Source organism: Chelonoidis abingdonii, chromosome 1 (genome assembly GCF_003597395.2).
Source record: "Chelonoidis abingdonii isolate Lonesome George chromosome 1, CheloAbing_2.0, whole genome shotgun sequence".
Lineage (NCBI taxonomy): Eukaryota > Metazoa > Chordata > Testudines > Testudinidae > Chelonoidis > Chelonoidis abingdonii.
Window position 1 is genome coordinate 127,659,034 of NC_133769.1, and position 19,599 is coordinate 127,678,632.

At 42.8% G+C, this 19,599-nt stretch overlaps 1 protein-coding gene across 4 annotated transcripts in view; it reads left to right on the forward strand.

The window, feature by feature from the left end:
- Positions 1–19,599, forward strand: part of ABCC9 (ATP binding cassette subfamily C member 9) — a 119,630-nt gene that overhangs the window by 92,226 nt on the left and 7,805 nt on the right. For all 4 annotated transcript variants that reach the window (XM_032798330.2, XM_075069972.1, XM_075069966.1 and 1 more), the window contains 5 exons: positions 5,808–5,910; positions 8,288–8,389; positions 15,599–15,719; positions 16,440–16,570; positions 17,950–18,028. In XM_032798330.2, the coding sequence (XP_032654221.1) occupies positions 5,808–5,910; positions 8,288–8,389; positions 15,599–15,719; positions 16,440–16,570; positions 17,950–18,028 (536 nt within the window). The remainder of the gene's footprint in view (positions 1–5,807; positions 5,911–8,287; positions 8,390–15,598; positions 15,720–16,439; positions 16,571–17,949; positions 18,029–19,599) is intronic.

Consider the following 19,599-nt stretch of genomic DNA (forward strand, 5'->3'; position numbering starts at 1 on the left):
TATGTTCCGGCTGGGTGGCGCTTACGTCAGGTGGCTTCCAGTCACCAGTGCAACAGGGCTAAGGCTAAGGCAGGCTCCCTATCTGCCCTGGCCCCATGCCGGTCCCGTCTGGCACATCCCTGCAGCCCCTTTGGGGAACGGGGGGCTCCATGCACTGCCCCTGACTGCAGGCACCGCCCCTGCAGCTCCCATTGGCCACAAGTCCCAGCCCCTGGGGGCTGCAGGGATGTCCCATCTGCTTCTGGGATCAGCGTGGAGCCAGGGCAAGCAGAGAGCCTGCCTTAGCCCCACAGCACCACTGGACTTTTAGCACCTAAAATCTTCTGCTTTGGCATCAGTAGCCTCCGAGAGATAGAGCCCAATTCCAGGACACTCCCAGTGAAACCAGGAGGATTGGCAACACCACAGGCCTAACATGATAAGTGAGGTCAGTGAGGAGCAAGCTGAGCTCTACTGTTAATTCAGTGTTGATCTTGGACAAGTCATTTGTCTTTGCTGTACCATAATTAAATCATCTTGCAAAAGGAGGACTCAGCATTTGTATTATTTTATTTGTTTATTTTTATTCACACAACTAATGAAATGGCATCTATCCATGGCTCTCGGTGCCCTGGACAGATTTTTAAAAACACCATCTAATTTGCAATATCAATCCTTGTGGGACTTCTGTGGAATTAGGGATGACAGCTTTTTCAGTGTGTGGCACTTAAACTTTCAGAGGTTTTGTTCAAACAGAAAATCATGTATAGCCAAGATTTCAGTGGAATGCTCACCATTTGGGGCCTGATCCTGCATTATATGTACAGCCAGAACTCCCATTGCAGGATCATACCCTTTAAGGAATGAGCTATCCATTTAGATACTTACAGGCTTCTTTACACAGGGACACTTAGGAAAATTAATCCAAATTAACAAAAGATGTGAATTTAAAGAGGATTAGTTAAACTTAATTAAAACCTTGTGTGGACACACTTACTCAGAATTAAAGTGGCCTTAATTCAATTTAGCTTAATTCACTTTGAAATTGAATTAAACTAAAAATGTTGAAAATTAATTTTCCTGAGTGTCCCTGTGTAGACAAGCCCTTAGGTATTTATGTGATTCCCATTATCTGAGTGCCTCATGCTCTTTAATGTATTATACACCCTGCAAGGTAGGGAAGCATTATTATACCCATTTTACAGATGGGGAATAGAGCCAGAGAGAGACAAGATGTCTTGTAAGGAGGTATTTAGTAGTGCAGGGGACTGAAGCCAAGTCTTCTAAGTCCCAGAATAGTACCCTATCCACTGGACCATCACTCCTCTCGGATAATTTTATGGGTTTGTAGACCTTCTTGGCAGGAAGTCTTACATTTATGATAGTTATGTCTTTGCACACTGTCTCTGCAATTGGATTTACTTCAAATGTGCTCCAGAAATGAGTCATATCATAAGAGAACAAACAGCAGATGTTAAATCATAAAAGAAAAGATGGGTCACTGGAGGATCAAGAACATGCGTGAAAGCAGAAAAGGTCACTGCTGGACTAGATAATGAAACAATTATTAAATTACTGTATCAGATTAAGCCACAGAATCAAAAAAGATACAGCCACTTTGAGGAGCTGAATGATATTAGCAGTCATTCCTACGCACAAGACATTGACAGAAACTGCCACTGGTCTTATCAATGGAAAATAGAAAAATGTCATCATTTTGTTTGAAACGTGACCTCTTTTCTTTTTAAGGTAGATAAATGTAATATATACACAAGAGGTACAGAAAACGAGTGACTATGTAACTTCATTCCAAGAGGACTCTTCAGACTTCCCAAGGCATATATATGTTTTCCAATTTCCATTAAACATGGTTGGCTAAATTCTACTCTCAAATGCCCTAGTGTAAATCGAGAGTGACCCCATCAAAATCTTAACTTTATTACCACCGAATACTAAAATTAGTGTAATTTGTACTCATTTTGCACAGCCATGGAATTCCAAATCAGTGTCAATTGCACTATGTTGCTACTTAAACATGCTTTTTGACCAAATTAGACCCAATATGGAACCTAGACCAGTGGTTCTTAACAAGAGGGTCACATACTCCTGGCAGTATGTAGAGGTCTTCCAGGGAGTACATCAACTTATCTAGATATTTGCCTAGTTTTACAACATGCTACATAAAATGCAGTAGTGAAGTCAGTACAAACTAAAATTTCATATAGATAATGACTTGTTTATACGGCGCTAAATACTATACACTGAAATGTAAGTACAATATTTATAGTCCAATTGATTTATTTTATAATTGTGTGGTAAAAAGAGAAAGTTGGCATTTTTCAGTAAAAGTGTGCTGTGACACTTTTGTATTTTTAAGTCCGATTTTGTAAACAAGTAATTTTTAAGTGCAGTGAAACTTGGGGATACACCAGGCAAACCAGACTCCTGAAAGAGGTAAAGCAGTCTGCAAAAGTTGAGAGCTACTGACTTAGACCACCTTTTCCATCACTGCTGAACTTGGTCCAGATACTTTCATTGTAATTGAGATTCCTTTAGGCAGAATTTGGCCCAGTATATCTGTTTCCACCAGGTAAAGTGATAAGCTAAGGAGAGCTCCATCCAAAATACTGATGGGTAGGTGGGATTCAGAATATCATGATATCCAACCTATGTGAACATGAGAACAGCCATACTGGATCAGACCAATGGTCCATCTAGCCCAGTATCCTGGCTTCTGACAATGATTGGTGCCAGATGTTTCAGAAGGAGTGATCCACCCTTTGTCATTTGGTTGCAACTTGCAGCAGTCAGAGATGTAGGGATGCACAGAACATGGGATTGTGTCCCTGGCCATCTTGACTAAGGCTATGTCTATGCTGCACTTTCATTGGTAAAACTTTTGTTGCTTAGGGGTATGAAAAAACACACCCCGGATGGACAAAAGTTTTACCAATGACAAGCAATGGTGTGGACAAATGATGGTGTGCACAAGCAACAATGTGGACTGCGCTTTCTCTCTGACAAAGCTATCGCCCCTTGTTGGGGGTGGTTTTATTTTGTAAGCAGGAGCTTGTTGGCATGAGATGACGGACTTATCCTCATCTTTTAACCCAGTTATACTTCACAACATCCCCTGGCAATGAGTTCCACTGGTTGACTCTACATTGTGTGAAGAAGTACTTCTTTATGTTTGTTTTACAACTTCTGTCTATAAATTACATTGGGTGACCCCTGGTTCGTGTGTTATGTGAAGGGGTGAATAACACTTCCTTTCTCCACATCTTTTATCAACCTCTATCATGTCTCCCTTCAGCCTCCTTTCCAGACTGAACAGCCCCAATCTTTGTAATATCTCCTCATATGGAAGCTGTTCCATATCCCTAATCATTTTTTGCCCCTTTCTGTACTTTTTTCCAATTCTAATATATCTTTATTTGAAATGGGATGACCAGAACCACACTCAGTATTCAAGGTGTGGGCATACCATGGATTTATATAGTGACATGATATTTTCTGTCGTATTATCTATCCCTTTCCTAATGGTTCCTGACATTCTGTTAGCTTTTTTTGACTGCCGCTCTGCATTGAGCAGATACGTTTCCCTTGAGTTAAGCCCACCCCATCATCAATAGAGCTTAAAGGGATTAGAGATCAAAGGATAACAGGCCAGAGCCTCCTTAGAAAGCTCTCAGCCTTGGCTAGCAGGCCGCTAGGTTTACATAGCCCCCAACCAGACCACACTATAAACTTCAAGTGAGCAGGCACGCGGCAAGCAAGCAAGCACACAGCCAGTGAGAGACCAGTGATTTGCTAACCACCACAGTAAATGCGGGGGGGGGGGGAGGGGTGTTTTCTGACTCTATTCCATCACTCAGTGAAGTTTCTTGCTCCCATGGCAGTGGATTGGGAGGAAAATGGGGAGAGATGCTACAGGACTGGCAAAAGTCCTGTTGCTTTGGCAGCAGAAGAGACGTTAGGTAGTGCGACCAAAGCCCTAAATTCAAAATGAAGTACTAAGTTTTATCCATCCAGATGACCTGCTAACACAGTAGATCAAAATTTAGACCTAGTGTTGCAATGTGCTGAGTGCCTTCTGAGTACAGTACCCTCACCTCACGTTATCTTCAATGGAGGGTAAGTGTGCTTAGTGTCTTTCAAGAGGAGTTCAGCACCTTGCAGAATCAATCCTTTTATTTTAGAAAACCAAAAGTAGGCTGGGGATGGCAGGGAGCAAGGGGCAGCCCTTGAGAAGCTGGAAGCATCAGGTTGGAAGGATCACATCTGGTCACTTGAATTTTCCACAGCCCCTGGTGAGAATCAAAGCCATTCCATTTCATTCATTTGTTTCTCCCTGTCAAACCAGCCTTCCATTTCCAGAGTCTCAGGGCTTTCTCAGCAAGCTAATGTTTACCTATTACTCTGTTAGTTACCCCCTACTTTCTGAGTTCATTATATACCGGGATGAAATAATGAACTTCTTCAAGTAGTTTACCACAAAGCACCACAGTTAAATTAGATTGAGATTTCAGTGACCTTTCCTGTTTGTCATCTGACAGGATAAAAGTCTAGGAATGTTCAGAAGATGAGTTGGATTTGGATGAAAATACGCAGATTGAGTGTGTCAGAGTTTCCATTAGGAAAACGGGGATTGCTGCCAAATAGAAAGACACTAGCAGAATATTCACTGTATTTTCACCCCTCCCACTCACTGCTATGACCGAAAGTTCTTTGCCTACCACAGTTACAAAATGTGAAATATAACCAAGAAAAAAACTGGGACAACTGGGAAACAGCAAAGATGTCCTTCAGCCATCAGTGTTATGATCTTCTCACTGCAAGGTCCTGAACTTTTAAATGCCAATTATTTTGAAATTGGAGGGATTGCAGTGGTAAAACAGTTTATGAGCTGTTGAGTGAAATTTGGCTATTTCCTTAAGTGATAGTGCTTAGGACTTGAATAAGTAGTATGTGAAGCAAGAAATGGCTGCCAGGTTGGGCAAGCACCAAAGGCCAGATGAGCTGTGGTAAATCACAATAAATCCCTTGAATTCAATGGAACTAGACCAATTTACACCAAGTGGGGACATGCCCCCAAAGAGTAATTGTGAGGCTTACATAATCCAGCTGTCTTTTATTGAGTATTTTACTGATTTCTAAACACCATTGCTATTACAGAGGAGGGAAAACCAATTGGAAACTGAAACAACCCATTTGCTTTTGTAATTTAGAAATGATTTATTATTCAGTTTTTTGGACATTTTGTGGCTGTCTGAGGAAATGGCTGAGGTAAAGGGTTGAATGGCGGTGGTGTGTCAATCGGCCTAATACATGAAAGGCACTGGTTGTGTTGAAGGATTTATGCAGTTGGCTTCTCAGTCAGATTTTGGCTGAAATATGAAATCTCTGCTCCACCCTTGCTCCAGGGTGTAGTAATTCGCTGTTGGGTTATCTCAGTTGATTAGCATTTTGGGAGGAGGAGGGAAGCCAAGGCTCTGCCTATTCCCTTCCCTATCCACCTGATTTTGTGGGCAGTTGTGGGTAAATAACGCCTGCTTACTGCTGCACATCCGGTCTGGTTAACCAGTGCAGGGATGTAAAAGGGGTTCTTACTATGCTTTATGGACATGCACTCTGACCCACAACCCAACCCAGTGATACTGTTTGTAGAACAAGGTACTGCCTAGTGTGAGTAAGGTGTGCTTCTAAGAGGAGAATTTTGTCCTAAGTTTGGTAAAAGACATAACAAGTTCAGGAAGCTGTTGGGTTTTTTAGAACAATTGAACGTTTTGTGCATGTGTGTTATAATGTAACCACTTTGCTGTTTGCAGGCATGAAGCCAGGTTTAAACAACATATGCTGGAACTGACGGACACAAACAACATTGCCTACTTGTTTCTGTCAGCTGCCAACAGATGGTTGGAGGTCAGGACGGTATGTACAGTTTAGTCTCTGCTATGGTTTTGAAACCTTGGAAGCAAACAGAGACTTTGCCTAATGCACAAGGCGAGATAATAGTTGAAATTAATCTCACAATGAGATATAACAGTTTTGTGTACAGTGATCCTTAAAATAGCTCAGAGTTGTTTATATTATAGCAACAAGGGTTTTTTTTATTTTATTTTTTATTTTTTGGGGGCTTTCTTGGCTTGAAGTAAGAAAATACAAGGCTCCTTCATATTTCAGTGTTGGGATCTTGATTGTTCTCAAAAGAGTAAAACAGAAAATCTCTACATAACTTTGAAATAAGATTATCTGTTCACAGAAATAAGTTCTACTACTGTGCAACATCTGAGGCCCTGCCCAAGTGGAAACTATTTTCAAAGGGGCTTTGGTAGTTTTACCAACTTTGCAAAAATTCTGTTTTTGGTTTTTATGCCACCTTTCATCTCTCAGGACCCCAAAGCACTTCCCAAATGATGGGCCCAGGCCTGAGGACCTCGCTCATAGCCTGATTCTGCCAGGATACCCTTCAAAGTCCATAGAGCCATTTGTGGAGTAAAATACCATTTGACCCGGGTAAAGATGGCAGAACTGGGCCCTGAGTAAGGGCCCAGTTCTGAGGCTCAGTAAGAGCTGGGGATTTGGCAGCAATAAGCCCCCAAACACAGGGTCAGATGCTTGGCCCCGATGTAAGTTCTCAGCGACTGGGACATAAGCCTCCCTCCATGTTCATGGTTTCCATAAGAGTCAGACAGAATTATTGCTCCCTCCCTACTCACCTAGCATTCCAAAGAAGGGCCAAAGAGTAGGCAGGCCCATGTCCTTCCCCTCTGTGCCAGAGACTGTGGCCTAAGCTTCATCCTTGGAATGGTTTAGTGTCAGGTACACTTCACCTGCGTATTGATATCTCCATGAGGCATTCTGCCTCCTTGGACTCCCTTGAGGCAGCACAGTTCTGCTCCATTTCTCACTTTAGACAGGATCTGGCTCTGAGTAAGATCTCAGGGTTCAGCTCTGTACAGTATCAATGAACTTCAGTGATGCCTCATTTGTACCCAGTAAAAGAAAGATGAAGTTAAAGGACAAAATCCAGCCCTGGTAGAAGCTGTCGTAATTTCCATTAAAATCTCCTAATGTTGGACTTGCTGAATATCAATGTTCTTCAAAAATACATCTCTCTTCTATCAGCTTTTTGGGATTTTTAAAATACTATGTGGAAGAATGCAGTGTTGCCAAGAAATAGCTAATTTGACTATGTGCAATGGTATTGTTATCACACAGAGCCATATGGGTTTCAGAGTGACTGCACAGCTCCTATTCCAATAGCTGATGGAGACCCAAGTGTACTGTACAGAAAATGCACTTTCTTGCTACGGAGATTGGGTTAGCAGCTACTATCATCTTCACGTTAGCATTCCTACAAGCAGATTAATTGAGCAGTATTCATTGCAAATCGTAGAGGGAAAGATTCTTGGCTAGAAAGAGGAGAAAAATCAAAAGAAAAAATGCTGACTCTGAAATGGCATGGGAGAATTGCAGTGGCGATGATAGAATTAAGGTATCAATGACTTGACTGTGTCCACAAATCAGATCAGGTACCTAGAAATCTACAGTTGATCATTTTTATCTGAAGTCCTGACACGAGCTGCAAAATTTGGATAATCAGTTTGGAGGATGGATTGAAGCTTCTTTAAAAATGTGAGGAATCAGGTTTTTATCCATCTTTAAATATCTAGAGTTCTACGAAACAGAAAGCAGACTGCACCTTTAGGGTGAAGTATTCTCACTCCAAATGGGACAAGTAAAATTTTCAGCTAAAATGATGAATATAAAATACCTCCTTTATTTCATCATCCATCCATCCATCCATCTATGAGTTTTATACTGTCCCCATCACTCTAGTAACTGAGGAACTTCCACATACAATAAATAGCAATAGCGAAGTCCCTAGTCGACTTAATGGAATCTCTGGCATTTCTTCCTGTTTGGGATCAAAACTCTGCTTGGGGGTTGGGACAAAAGGGGGTATCAGTGTCATTTTTACGATGGAATGGATTTTTCAAAGAAGAAGGTTGTTTTAGTGACTAGTAATTTTGGATGCCTGCTTTTTGGTGCTTTATTTGAGGCACTTAAATGGGTCTGATTTCCAGAAAGCACTTGTCCTCTGAATATCAGGCTCCTTCAAAGTGTGTCATGTTGGGCTCTAAAAATGACTGGTCCAGTCTGAAAACTTAAGTGTCTGAACTGAGGGCAAGGGAAGTACAGAAGAAGATGCTTTCTGATATTATAAGGCTTTATTTTGTCACTGGACTTTTCATCCAACTTGTGTTATAGGATCTATCTTTTCTTTTCCTTCCTTCCTTGTTAGGACTATCTGGGTGCTTGCATAGTTCTCACTGCAGCTGTTACGTCCATCACCTATGGGTCCGATTCTGGTCTTCTGGGCCTGGGTCTCCTGTATGCACTGACGGTACGTACCAGAACAAACATCAAGAAACTTGAGACCAATCTACTAGATTTAAGGTGGTTTTAAAAATCTAGATACATGGTTATCTTCCAACTTTCTTAATCTCGAAAGAAACAATCTTGAAAATAATGGATTCAGGCCAAAGCTGAGTGAGTTCAGGACAACTTGGACTTGCTTCAGGTTTTGAGAGCCAATTTAAAAACCAAAAAGATTCCCAGGCCCCGTGTGTTCCCAAGGATAGAAAGAAAATTAGAAGTGCATACTAACTCTTGTGTACACTTTGTTTTGCACTGTACAATATTGTTAAGGCTGTGTAACGTGAAATCTGTTGTAAATGACGATCCAACAGATCTTGCAAAATCAGTGGTGATGTCTCCACATTTTTGGGATCAGCTAGACGCTAAGTACTGTTATATTCAGATTTGGATAGGTGAGTCCTGACACCGAGACACAAGATTGGGGTTGGAGTCTCGAGGGTTGGGAATGGAGTGGTTAGATGTGAAGTGTACTGGTGAAGGAGACTAAGGCTGCGGGTTTGTGCAGATTGCTGAGCAGGATAGCAAGTGGGCTCTGGACCTTTGAAACTCACTCCTTTCCCAGGTCCATAGACACCAAAGTTTGTTAGCCTTCAATACACACCACAGGGTCCATCTTTTATTCCTTGCTTGGTAAGAGATGGCTGGAAATGGATAAGAAAAGGCTGGGATTTTGATGGGGTGCATAGGAGGAAGTTGGTTAATTTTTGTTTTAGCAAAAGTTATTTAATTCGATCTGGGTGACAGATGGTTCGGTTGATAGGGTATTTTTAAAAGATTGTCAAAGATGCCCAAGGTATGTCAAGAGCTTAGGATGGGTGCTCTTATGTTGTTGAGAGAAAAATAATTGAATAAATTAATGGAAGTGATAGGAAATAAGCCACAGGAGGAGGAGGAAGAGTCTCATGGATGCGGTGGTAGAAACAGGAGTGGCTCTAGGCACCAGCAAAGCAAGCAGATGCTTGAGGCAGCCCATTTGTAGGGACGGCAGCCAGCAGGAATCCAGCCTGGGAGCTGAGAACCAACAGGGGGCCCTGGGAGCTGTAGTTCCTTGGTTAGCTCCCTGCCTTTAGAGCCAGCCCTGGAGCAGGGAAAGAACTATATTTCCCAGCATTCCCTTGGCCACTATCAACAGGAAAGGGAAGGGGAGAGAGTATGGCAGCTGAAGCCTCATGCTGCAGCTTGCTGTGAATGGAGAGCTCACTGCTAGAGTGGGTTGGCACTGTGAATGGGGAACAAGGAGTAGAAGGCTTTGGCCATATATCCCCTTCAGAAGACATCCCCAGACTGGATTAGGGATACTGGTGTGACCTCACCTTGCAGCCCCCAGAGAAGGAATTGGGTGGACTAAATGGACAGTGCCCCTCTCTGTCTGAAGCCTAGCAAGGGAGGTACATGGATCCCACTAGAATTTAAAATGAAAAGTAAGGGAGGGAGGGAGGCTCTGCTGGACCTCGGCAGCTTTAGAGACCGTACCAGGCATGTAGGAGGATTTCCACTTCTGAGCCATGGAAGCAGAAATTGACTTTTCCTTTCCAGATTTAGCCAATATTCAGAAAAGGAATCTAGCACCTGCGTTCCAGATTTGAACACCTCAAAATTCAGGAGTGCTCAAGCTCAATTTGGGCAGCTGTTACTTCATTTCTCCCGAATCAAATGTACTGATCCACTGTAAGTTGCTGTAGAAAAAGTAGATAAAATTGAGCAAGAAATGCTTCCCAGGGGTTTTTTAGGACTGGAATTGCTATTTTCAACACCCATGGCTTTTTTTTTTTTTTTTTTTAGTTTTATTTGTTTAAAAGGAAGACAGTGATTGCATTGGCAAAGTCCCCATAGAAAGAGTGGAACAAAAGAATAATAAAGATATCTCAACTTTTCCTCATTTATGGAGGACAGTCTTTAATATGCATCCAGATATCCTCGAATCACACAAGCTGAAAATTGTTCCACTTTACTGCAGTTCTGTAACCATATGGGAACCAGTCCTGTCTGTGTTGAGTGCACATCCAAAACTCCTACTGAATGACCCACCCTGGGAGCAAGTTACCAGTGACCCAGGGCTGGGGCAGGAGAGTGCAGGTGGAGAGGAAGCCCAGGGTTAGGGCAGAAGGGTGTGTGGGTGGGGGGGAGAGAGGAGCCCAGAGCTGGGGCAGCATGGGGTGAGGGAGAGGGGGAGAGCCCAGGGCTGGGATGGCAGGGGGATGTGGGTCAGGGGAAGGCCCAGAGCTGGGATGGCAGGGGGGCATGGGGAGGAAGAGCCCAGGGCTGGGCAGCAGGGAGGTGCAGGGGAGAGCCCAGAGCTAGAGTGAGGGCAGCCAAAATTTTTTTTGCTTGGGGCAGCAAAAAACCTAAAGCCAGCCCTGGGTAGAAAGCAGGCTGCAGTGTGCCATTTATGTAGCACTCATGCTAGGGAGGGTGGCTAGGAGCCAACTAGAGTGGGAGGAATTGGGTGTAGGTCTAGCACCAAGGCTGGGCTTGGTGGTAGACTACTTGAAGCATCAGCAAGCAAATTCTCAGTGGCAGCCTTAAAGGTGGCTTTAAATCCATTTTGATTGCTGTATCAGCACAAAGAGGGCTTATCAGTGGCCCAGGAACTGCTCCAATATGTTATGTTAACAGCACATTCAGAAAATTCCTTCTAATGCTGTTTAGTTAGCAAAGATATCTGGAAATTCTGAGAAGTCCATTCAAGGTTTGTAACTACTTTGTATTTGCACTATGCATGCAAACAGATGAGAAAGAGAGTCAGCTGTTAACTAAAGTTTGAGACAACACTTAAAAAAAACCTCTTAAATAATCTCTACTTTGTTACCTCCCTCTTTATTCCCCAGCACATCACTTGCAAAACTTTGGCTGTGGTTCAGTCATTGGCTCCCCTTCTTGACAGGTTTTCAATCGTTTCTTTTTGGGAGCCCAAATGTGATGTTGTTTGGAACTGGATGAGAGAAAAGCGCTCATACTGCTGCTGCCTTCATAGCTCATAATCATAGACCCAGTCCCTCCCCAGCGCATAAAAGCATCCAAGTTCCTGGCAGTTACACAACCTTGATGCAGATTTAAATGAAATGCCAAGCTCTCTGAATGCCAGGCTTTTATATCAAATCTGTTTGCAATTCCCCAAGCAGCAGGTTTTTCCATAAACACAGTAAACCTCCAGCCTAAAAAGCTGAACAAAGTTAGGTGTCTAAATGGCAAGAGAATTCCTTCATGCTCTTCCTAGGATTACTCTGTCATTCTTGACTACTGCTGAAGACTCTTGATTGATACTAAAACTTATTTCAGTGCAAACTATTTACTATAAAACTCTATTGATTATTTGTAGCAGTGTTTGTTCAGTGGAAAGTGAGTGGAATTGAGAATTTTGTTTTTCATAAACTTTTTATTTGGCAGATTTATCCCGCTTTCATTTTTGCAAACAAACTGCAAGGTATTCCCTCACTTTTCTGGGTTAATAGGATCATTTCACAGCCTATGGATTGTCTGGGAATTTAGCACTATAGAAATGAACACCTAAAGTTCAGTTCCTAAAACTGTATTGAGGCTTCTCAGTAAATGGCCTAATTTTAAAACATACTTAGCACCCAGCAGCTCCCACTGAGGTCAAGCTAGTTATTTAAGCACCTCAATGTGGATTTCGCCCCCTAACTTTACACAGCCATTTTATAAAACCTCAAGCTGTGATTTAGTCATTCTTGGTTAAGAATAAATTCACCTAACTTATATAGTATTTTTTTCCTCACTCTTTGCTAGATGACTGACATTTTGTAAGTGCGGGAATAAAAAAAATCAGCTTGCAAATAACTTTGTGGCATGACTCGCTTGCTCCTGCCTCTGTTCAAGCCCACATACAGCTCAGAGACCTTTTGCCAGTAAAACACCTCCTGCAATTTATTTGCAATATTTGTTTCCATCACCCTTACACACTGTACAGCCTTACACCTACAGTCCTACGGAGGCCTGAGCTTCTGAGAGAGAGCATAGATACATGGGTGCATACACACTCACTCTTTCTGCTTCTCCTCTCTCACTTCCTTCCTGTGCCTTTTGCATCATCTGCCAAATGGGCTAATTAGCCTCTCAGTTCTCCTCAGCCCATCAGTTAGGCACAGCTCTTCTTAATGAAGTCTACTCTAGAGTAATTAGAGTTGCAGTGACCAGAGCACTAGCTCAGCTGTTGTTGCCCAGCACCCTCTTCATAAACATGCAGCCAACAATGAATCTCTTTGCTCATGCATGAATGCAGGCATTCAGACAAATCATAGCACCTCCATAAACAGAAGCTAGTTGTCTAAACAGTGATGGAAAAAAAAACAAACAAAAAGGGCTTAATATGGCCAATCCAAACTGCATGTCAGAATTTTGGAAACAAATCTATGAACAATACATCGGCTTCTTATTTGAGTAGCTCTAAAAGCTAGTTTAACCCCCCCTAAAAGACAGATGACCTTGGAGGGATTTGGTCTTTTTATTTTATTTTCCAAAGCTGTGTTATTGAATAGAAAGTTTTAACATTATGTTTTATTCCCCTTTTATAACTGTAATTTCTGTTGCTGGTTTTTATTTTTTGCATTAACAAACTTACCTGAACATGATGTATCACAGAACAATATCAGTATGCTACTGGCATTCTTTGCAGAAAATAAGACTATATGTAGTATTGCTAAAAAAAGCCCTATACACAGTGTGACAAAGTTCCTTATCTGCCTTGGTGGGTCCTGCACTTATAGGCAGATTTGCTCACCTCACAGAGTCACGGCAGCCCTCAGTTTGGCCACTTTTGCCAGTGGCTTAAACCTGCCATCCACTCAGCTAATCTCATCATTGGCCAGCATGGGGGAAACAAAGAACAATCCCCACAGTGGGAAAGGAATCTGGCCTGTCCCCAACCAAGTTAGACCTTCCCTTCTGGTGTTTCTCACAGACCAGGTCAACTCCTCCTGTGTCCAATCAGGAGTTAGGGGGATGGAGGGAACCCAGGCCACCCTCTACACCAGGTTCCAGCCCAGGGCCCTGTTGATAGCAGCTGTCTACAATGTCCCCTATATCAGCTGCATGACAGCTACAACTCCTTGGGCTATTTCCCCATGGCCTTCCCCAGCACCTTCTTTATCCTCACTGCAGGATCTTCCTCCTAAGCCTAATCACACTTGACCTCTTCACTCCTGCAGCAGCAGCAACCCTTCTCACTCCCCTCTCCTTGCACGCACACACACTACTAAGTCAGGGGAGGTCCTTTTTTAAACCAGGTGTCCCAATTAGCCTGCCTGCCATAAGTGATTCTAGAAAGTTCTTAATTGGCTCCAGGCGTCTTCATTAGCTTGCTTGTTTTAATTGGTTCTAGCAGGTTCTTGATTGCTCTAGGACTGCCCCTGCTCTGATCACTCAGGGAACAGAAAATTGTTCATCCAGTGACCAGTATATTTGCCTTCTACCAGATTCCTGTACCCCACTGACCTAGGTCTGTCAAGGCAGGTATATTATAGATAGTGGTGCAGCTCCAACAATCTGTTCCTATAGCAGGTGATTGGCAGACACCACAGATTTGATTGGTTAAATGTATTCTCTCTATACACACACACACACACCATACATCATTTGAAATCTTACTATGTTTTCTTTAAGATGAGGTATGACCTAGAGCTGTCAAATGGTGCCATTACCATAGAAACAAGAAAAAGCAATATTAAAATGACCACTTTGAAATATTTGTATTTCTCTGTTAGTTTAATATAGCTATGTATTATTTCAAGGGATAAAATTAGATTTCTTTGTGACATCAAAGAATCACAACAACAATCACCAGGGTAAAACAAAATCTAATAATAAATAGGTACAGCTCTCATTGAAATGTAATAGCACTGGTGACATTTCTAGTCAACATCATTATCAGCATCTTATTCAATATATGATCTCTGCTGAGAGTGCATGAGTTACCACAGACTTCATTGCCTTGGTATATGCACAGTTCTATGCAGACAACAGACATAGTTAATTGTGCAGCAACCTGTTCTGGTACAGGCACGGCTAAGGAGTCGTAGAAGCTCAGATGCCTTTAGGCCTTTGAAGACTATAGGAAGTAGTTCATCATCCACATTTTTCCATCCATGTTGCAATGGTAAACCAATATGTGGTAGCTTTGACCAATAATAACCACATTAAGGTGTTGAAATTAACTTTAACAGTAAAAACTGTAGTCACGGGCATATTGCAGAGTAGCAAAAAGTGACTCACTCATTTTGGGTACCATTGTTTCACTTCATTTGCAGGCTTGTGCAACCACTTGACATCTCCACGTCATATCACATGTAAATGTACATAAAATAAGCCTTCAAATGATGTGAGGTGGGTGGGTGTAGTGTTGGTTGATTAAACTCCTAAAATATGGCCCTTTTTGGAGAATTGCCTATAGCAACTTGAAACTGCAGTGATCCCATTATTTCCAACTGAAAAGCTTTTTATTTTCTATGGTCCTCAGCTTTCTATATTTTTTTCCATAACTTAAACAACTCAGGGAGCTGCAGTCCCTACATTGGTTTAGGTAAAGAGAGGGAAAATGATCTAATGAATGGGTTGGGGGTCATGAACAGCTCTCAGGGGCTCAGCTCACAACCATATTCCCTTTCTTTATGGCTGGATGGTGGAGGGGTCCCATAATTTATGGCAGCAGGGATCTGAAACAGTTTTCTTTTGCAGGCAGGCATTATGGTATGGAAAAAGAACAGAGCTGGTTTTAAAAAAAAAGCATTAAACTTATTTTTGACAAAAAAATGGCTTTTCAACGGTAAGGAAATTTTCATGAAATCAAATGTTAGCTTTGAGGTGTCTTAGGTACTGTAAGTTGGGGACCCACAACTCAAGGTGCTTCAAATCAATGGCCAGTTTGCTGGAGATAAAGTGCTTCTGTATCTCAAAATGGAGATAACAGTGCAGAACACTACATTATTGGGACATGATACATTAATGTGGAGGGTGGGATGGGTGAAAATGGAGACAAAAGACCTGATCTAGCATGCCGCTGTACTAATTTTGACCTGGAGTAACTCCACTGAAATCAGGCCCACTGCAGTAAATCAGGCCCAAGGCTTCTAGAAACATACCAAACCCGTATCCAACAGCGTAACAATTTATCAGACAAATCGTGTTTGATGTCTTTTCCCTTTCTCGCTCTGTGATGCAGATAACCAACTATTTGAACTGGGTTGTAAGAAATTTAGCTGACTTAGAGGTGCAGATGGGCGCAGTGAAAAAAGTGAACAGTTTCCTGACCATGGAGTCTGAGAACTACGAAGGCACTATGGGTATTGTACTATCATCCTTTTTATTTTCTGTAGGTACCATAAAAGCAAGCACATTTCATTTCTTCCATTTATGATCATGCAAAAACACAGAGACCTTGGGCCAAATTCCATTCTCATTTACATACAGAGGCAGATTAGGGGTTTGTGGGGCCCTGGGCCAGACTAAGTAGGGGCTCCTCCCCACCTCTTCCACCTGCATTCTCCCCCCAGTCCACCTCAGCACTCCTGCCAGGGAAATGGAGTCATGGCACGGGGCCTTCCCATACCTGCCCAGTGCTCCTGTCGGGGAGCTGGGTCAGGGCATGGGGGCATCCCCTGCTCCCCAGAAGGAGTTCCAGGCGGTTGGAGTGGATCAGGGTGTGAGGGTGCCTCAATGGCTGGGGCCCTTGGGCACCAGCCTTGCTGGCCCAGTGGCTAATCCGCCACTGTTTACCTGCGTGTACTCTCAATGACATCGAGAGTACTGCACAAGCGAACCCGCTCATCCTGTGTGTTGAGATCGGGAAGCTCGGTGCTAGTGGTCCTGTGCTGCAGTTCTCAGCTGCATTCCAGCACTGGCGAAGGGTGCAGTCTCAACAGGTGCCATTCTGCCTAGCTCCTTTGGAACAGAATAAAGAGAGGATTCGTAATGTGCTTACAAATGGATGCATGGCAAAGGGGAAAGCGCAATGAGGGTGACTCAACTGTAGCATTTGCCTTTGTCCACTGTCAATATTTAAGACCCTTCTCAAGTCCCGAAAGACTGGCCACAAGAGGGGGAAATCAAGATTGAAGATTTGTGTGTCCGATATGAAAATAACCTGAAGCCTGTTCTGAAGCATGTCAAGGCTTACATCAAACCAGGACAGAAGGTAATGTGCCATCCTCAGTTCAGGCTGATACCTTTATAGCAACTTTGTCATTTGTGGAAACGAGGACTCCTCACTAAAGATGGCCCATTAGTAAGAACACCATCTAAAATACTGGAACGTATAGATGTGCAAACAGAGCCAACTTTTTTTGCTGCACCCAAAGGATGGCCTTGTGGCTAAAGCAAAGGGCTAAGTTGGGAACCTATGTATTTCCACCTTCCTCACAGATTTCTTGTGTGGCACTGGGCAAGTCATTTAACATCTCTGTACTACATTCTATCCCATCTGTAAAATGAGGATGAGTTAGACTTACCTACCTTGCAAATGTTAATATTATTGATCATTTGGAAAGCACTTGGAAATCCTGAAGTGGAATGTATTATATACACCTCTACCTCAACATAACGCTGTCCTTGGGAGCCAAAAAATCTTACTACATTATAGGTGAAACCGTGTTATATTGAACTTGCTTTGATCCACCGGAGTGCACAGTCCCACCCCCCTGGAGCACTGCTTTACCGCGTTATATCCAAATTCGTGTTATATCGGGTGGCGTTATCTTAAGGTAGTGGTGTATATGGTATTATAATGCCATATAATATATTAAAAACTATTATATTATTATAATAATCATTATTATAAGTGCCGGAAGCATCATCATCAGCAATTATTGTGATATTAGATATTTCACTTTTATATTGTCTATAAAATATTTAATACTGCCTTTTTCAATTGCCTTTGGTGGGTAGAAGAGGAGTCCCTCAGGCCCTGATGCAGCAAGGAACTGAGCCATGTTTCTAAACTTAAGCACATAAGTAATCAATGGGACTACTCGCTTGCGTAATATGAGTCACATGTTTAAGGGCCTTGCTAAATCAAGGCCTTGGTGGGCAGGCTAACCTGTATGTGTGGGAACAAGAGTCACCATGGCCAAGCATCTGATCCAATTTATACCCTGAGTGCTCAATATTTTGCTCATATCTAGCACCTTAAACCCATGGACCTTAAAGCAGACATTCACTCCTGATGTCCCCTTAAGAAATGCACTGGTGAACAGAGCATGAGACCATGGTTACGTACATGTCCCCATCACCACTGGATCTGTTAGCAATGTAGGCAATCATAACTATCCCATCATTGTGCTCCCCAGCACCAGTAGCAGCCCTCATACAAATGCTCCTTGCGGGAGTGCACACTATGGAACCTTCTCCCAACTCCTGTGCAGCCCTATGTTTGTCCCTTTGTTTTTAAGTTGGTTTGGGGTTTTTATCAATATGGGTTAAATTTTACATTTCCTTACTGGGTCTGTGAGTTTGGTTTATAATTCCCTTCTCCCCAAGATTGACTTCAGAGCAATGACAATTTCCTTTGCTTTGCAGGTTGGGATCTGTGGTCGCACTGGCAGTGGAAAATCATCATTGTCTTTGGCTTTCTTCCGAATGGTGGACATATTTGATGGTTAGTTGCTAAGGATCCTCATTAGCACCTATTATAGCTGTACAACTACTACCCCGTTCCCTATTCCAGTTCTTCAGAAGCAAGCAAGCAGATGTAAGGCTTATTTCTAGGCTTAATGTCCTCTCAAAACACTTGTTTTGGATGAGGTGTATTACACCCAATTCTTCAAAGTCCAGAGCACCTTCTGGCAGCAGCATTCAGTTCTGCAGGAAGTGCTCAGATCATCCTAGGATCTGGTACTATGGTCTGAAAGAATAATGTACTGAGTCTAGATGGGCAGAGAAAATATGTTACTGTCTGGTGCCCGTATATTTTCCTCCACAAACTAGACATCTGCCATAACTGAACGTGGTTCAGTGTGAGTAAAATAGAAACAGGTGTTCAATAAATACAGTTCCTTGATATTTTTCTTTTATTGTGGCTCCCCACTGTTACAATAGAAGCTATCTAAGGATGCCGATGATTTTGGAGGCCCCTGCAGTACTCTTATTCCGAAGGCATTCCATCATTTCCACCCAGAACTAATTATATATCCAGAATGTCTGCCCATGAAATCCAGTCAGATATGGGCAGATAAATACATCAGATGGTCTTAGTTTAATTCACAGGTTTATGCCCATCTTTTCCTCTCCATCTCTCGTATATCTCCTTTCTGCCTGTCTCTCTCTTTTATTTCTCAACTCTTCCAGTATTTCTGATTTTTCTTTCTTTGGAAAGCATTGACTTTCTTCTCATATTTGATCGACTCTTTCATAGTCTCTCTTTAACTCTCCATTGTCCATCTCTCTTCCTCTCTCCCATGTCAGACTGTCTCTGGTCACTTTGCTCCCATCTCTTCTGTTCTCTGTCTGCAATCCTGGCTTCATTAAACTCATTGGCAAAGCTCTCATTGACTTCAGTGGAGCCTGGATGTCATCCTCTGTGTCCATATTGCTTCCTCATTCTGTTAGTTCTTTGCACTCACCTGTATTCCATGGTGGCTCCTTCCCACCAAGGATCACCAGTTTTCTGTTCCTCTTTGGGAGTTCTCTTCTTTTACTCTTTTTTCAGCTATCCTCTCTCTTTTCTCTGGCATCCTGCCCTAATGTCCTCTTCTTCCTCTCCCTAGTTCCCATATTTCCTCTCTGCTCTTCCCTGCCTGTCCAACTCAGGCCTTGTCTACACACCAGGGTAAGTCAACTTAAGTTACACTACTTCAGCTATGTTATTCATGTAGCTTAGGTCAATTTACTGTGGTGTCTACACCATGTTGGATTGTTGGGAGAGACTCTCCCATCGTCTTACCTTACCCGTCACATTCCGGTGGAGTACCAGAGAGCGCTCTGCCGCTGATTTAGCAGGTCTTCACTGGACACACTAAATTGACCCCTGCTGCATCGATCACAGCAGCATCGATCCCTGGTAGTGTAAACATGGCCTCAGGCATCCCCATTTCCTCTGTTTTCTTCTCAGACCTCCCCAGATCATCCTGTTTTCCCCGCCAGATTATGTTCCCCCATTCATCAGTCAAACAAAATCCTCTTTCTCCACTCCCCCCGGCCCCAAGATCCTGCCCCCTCCTTCCCAGACTC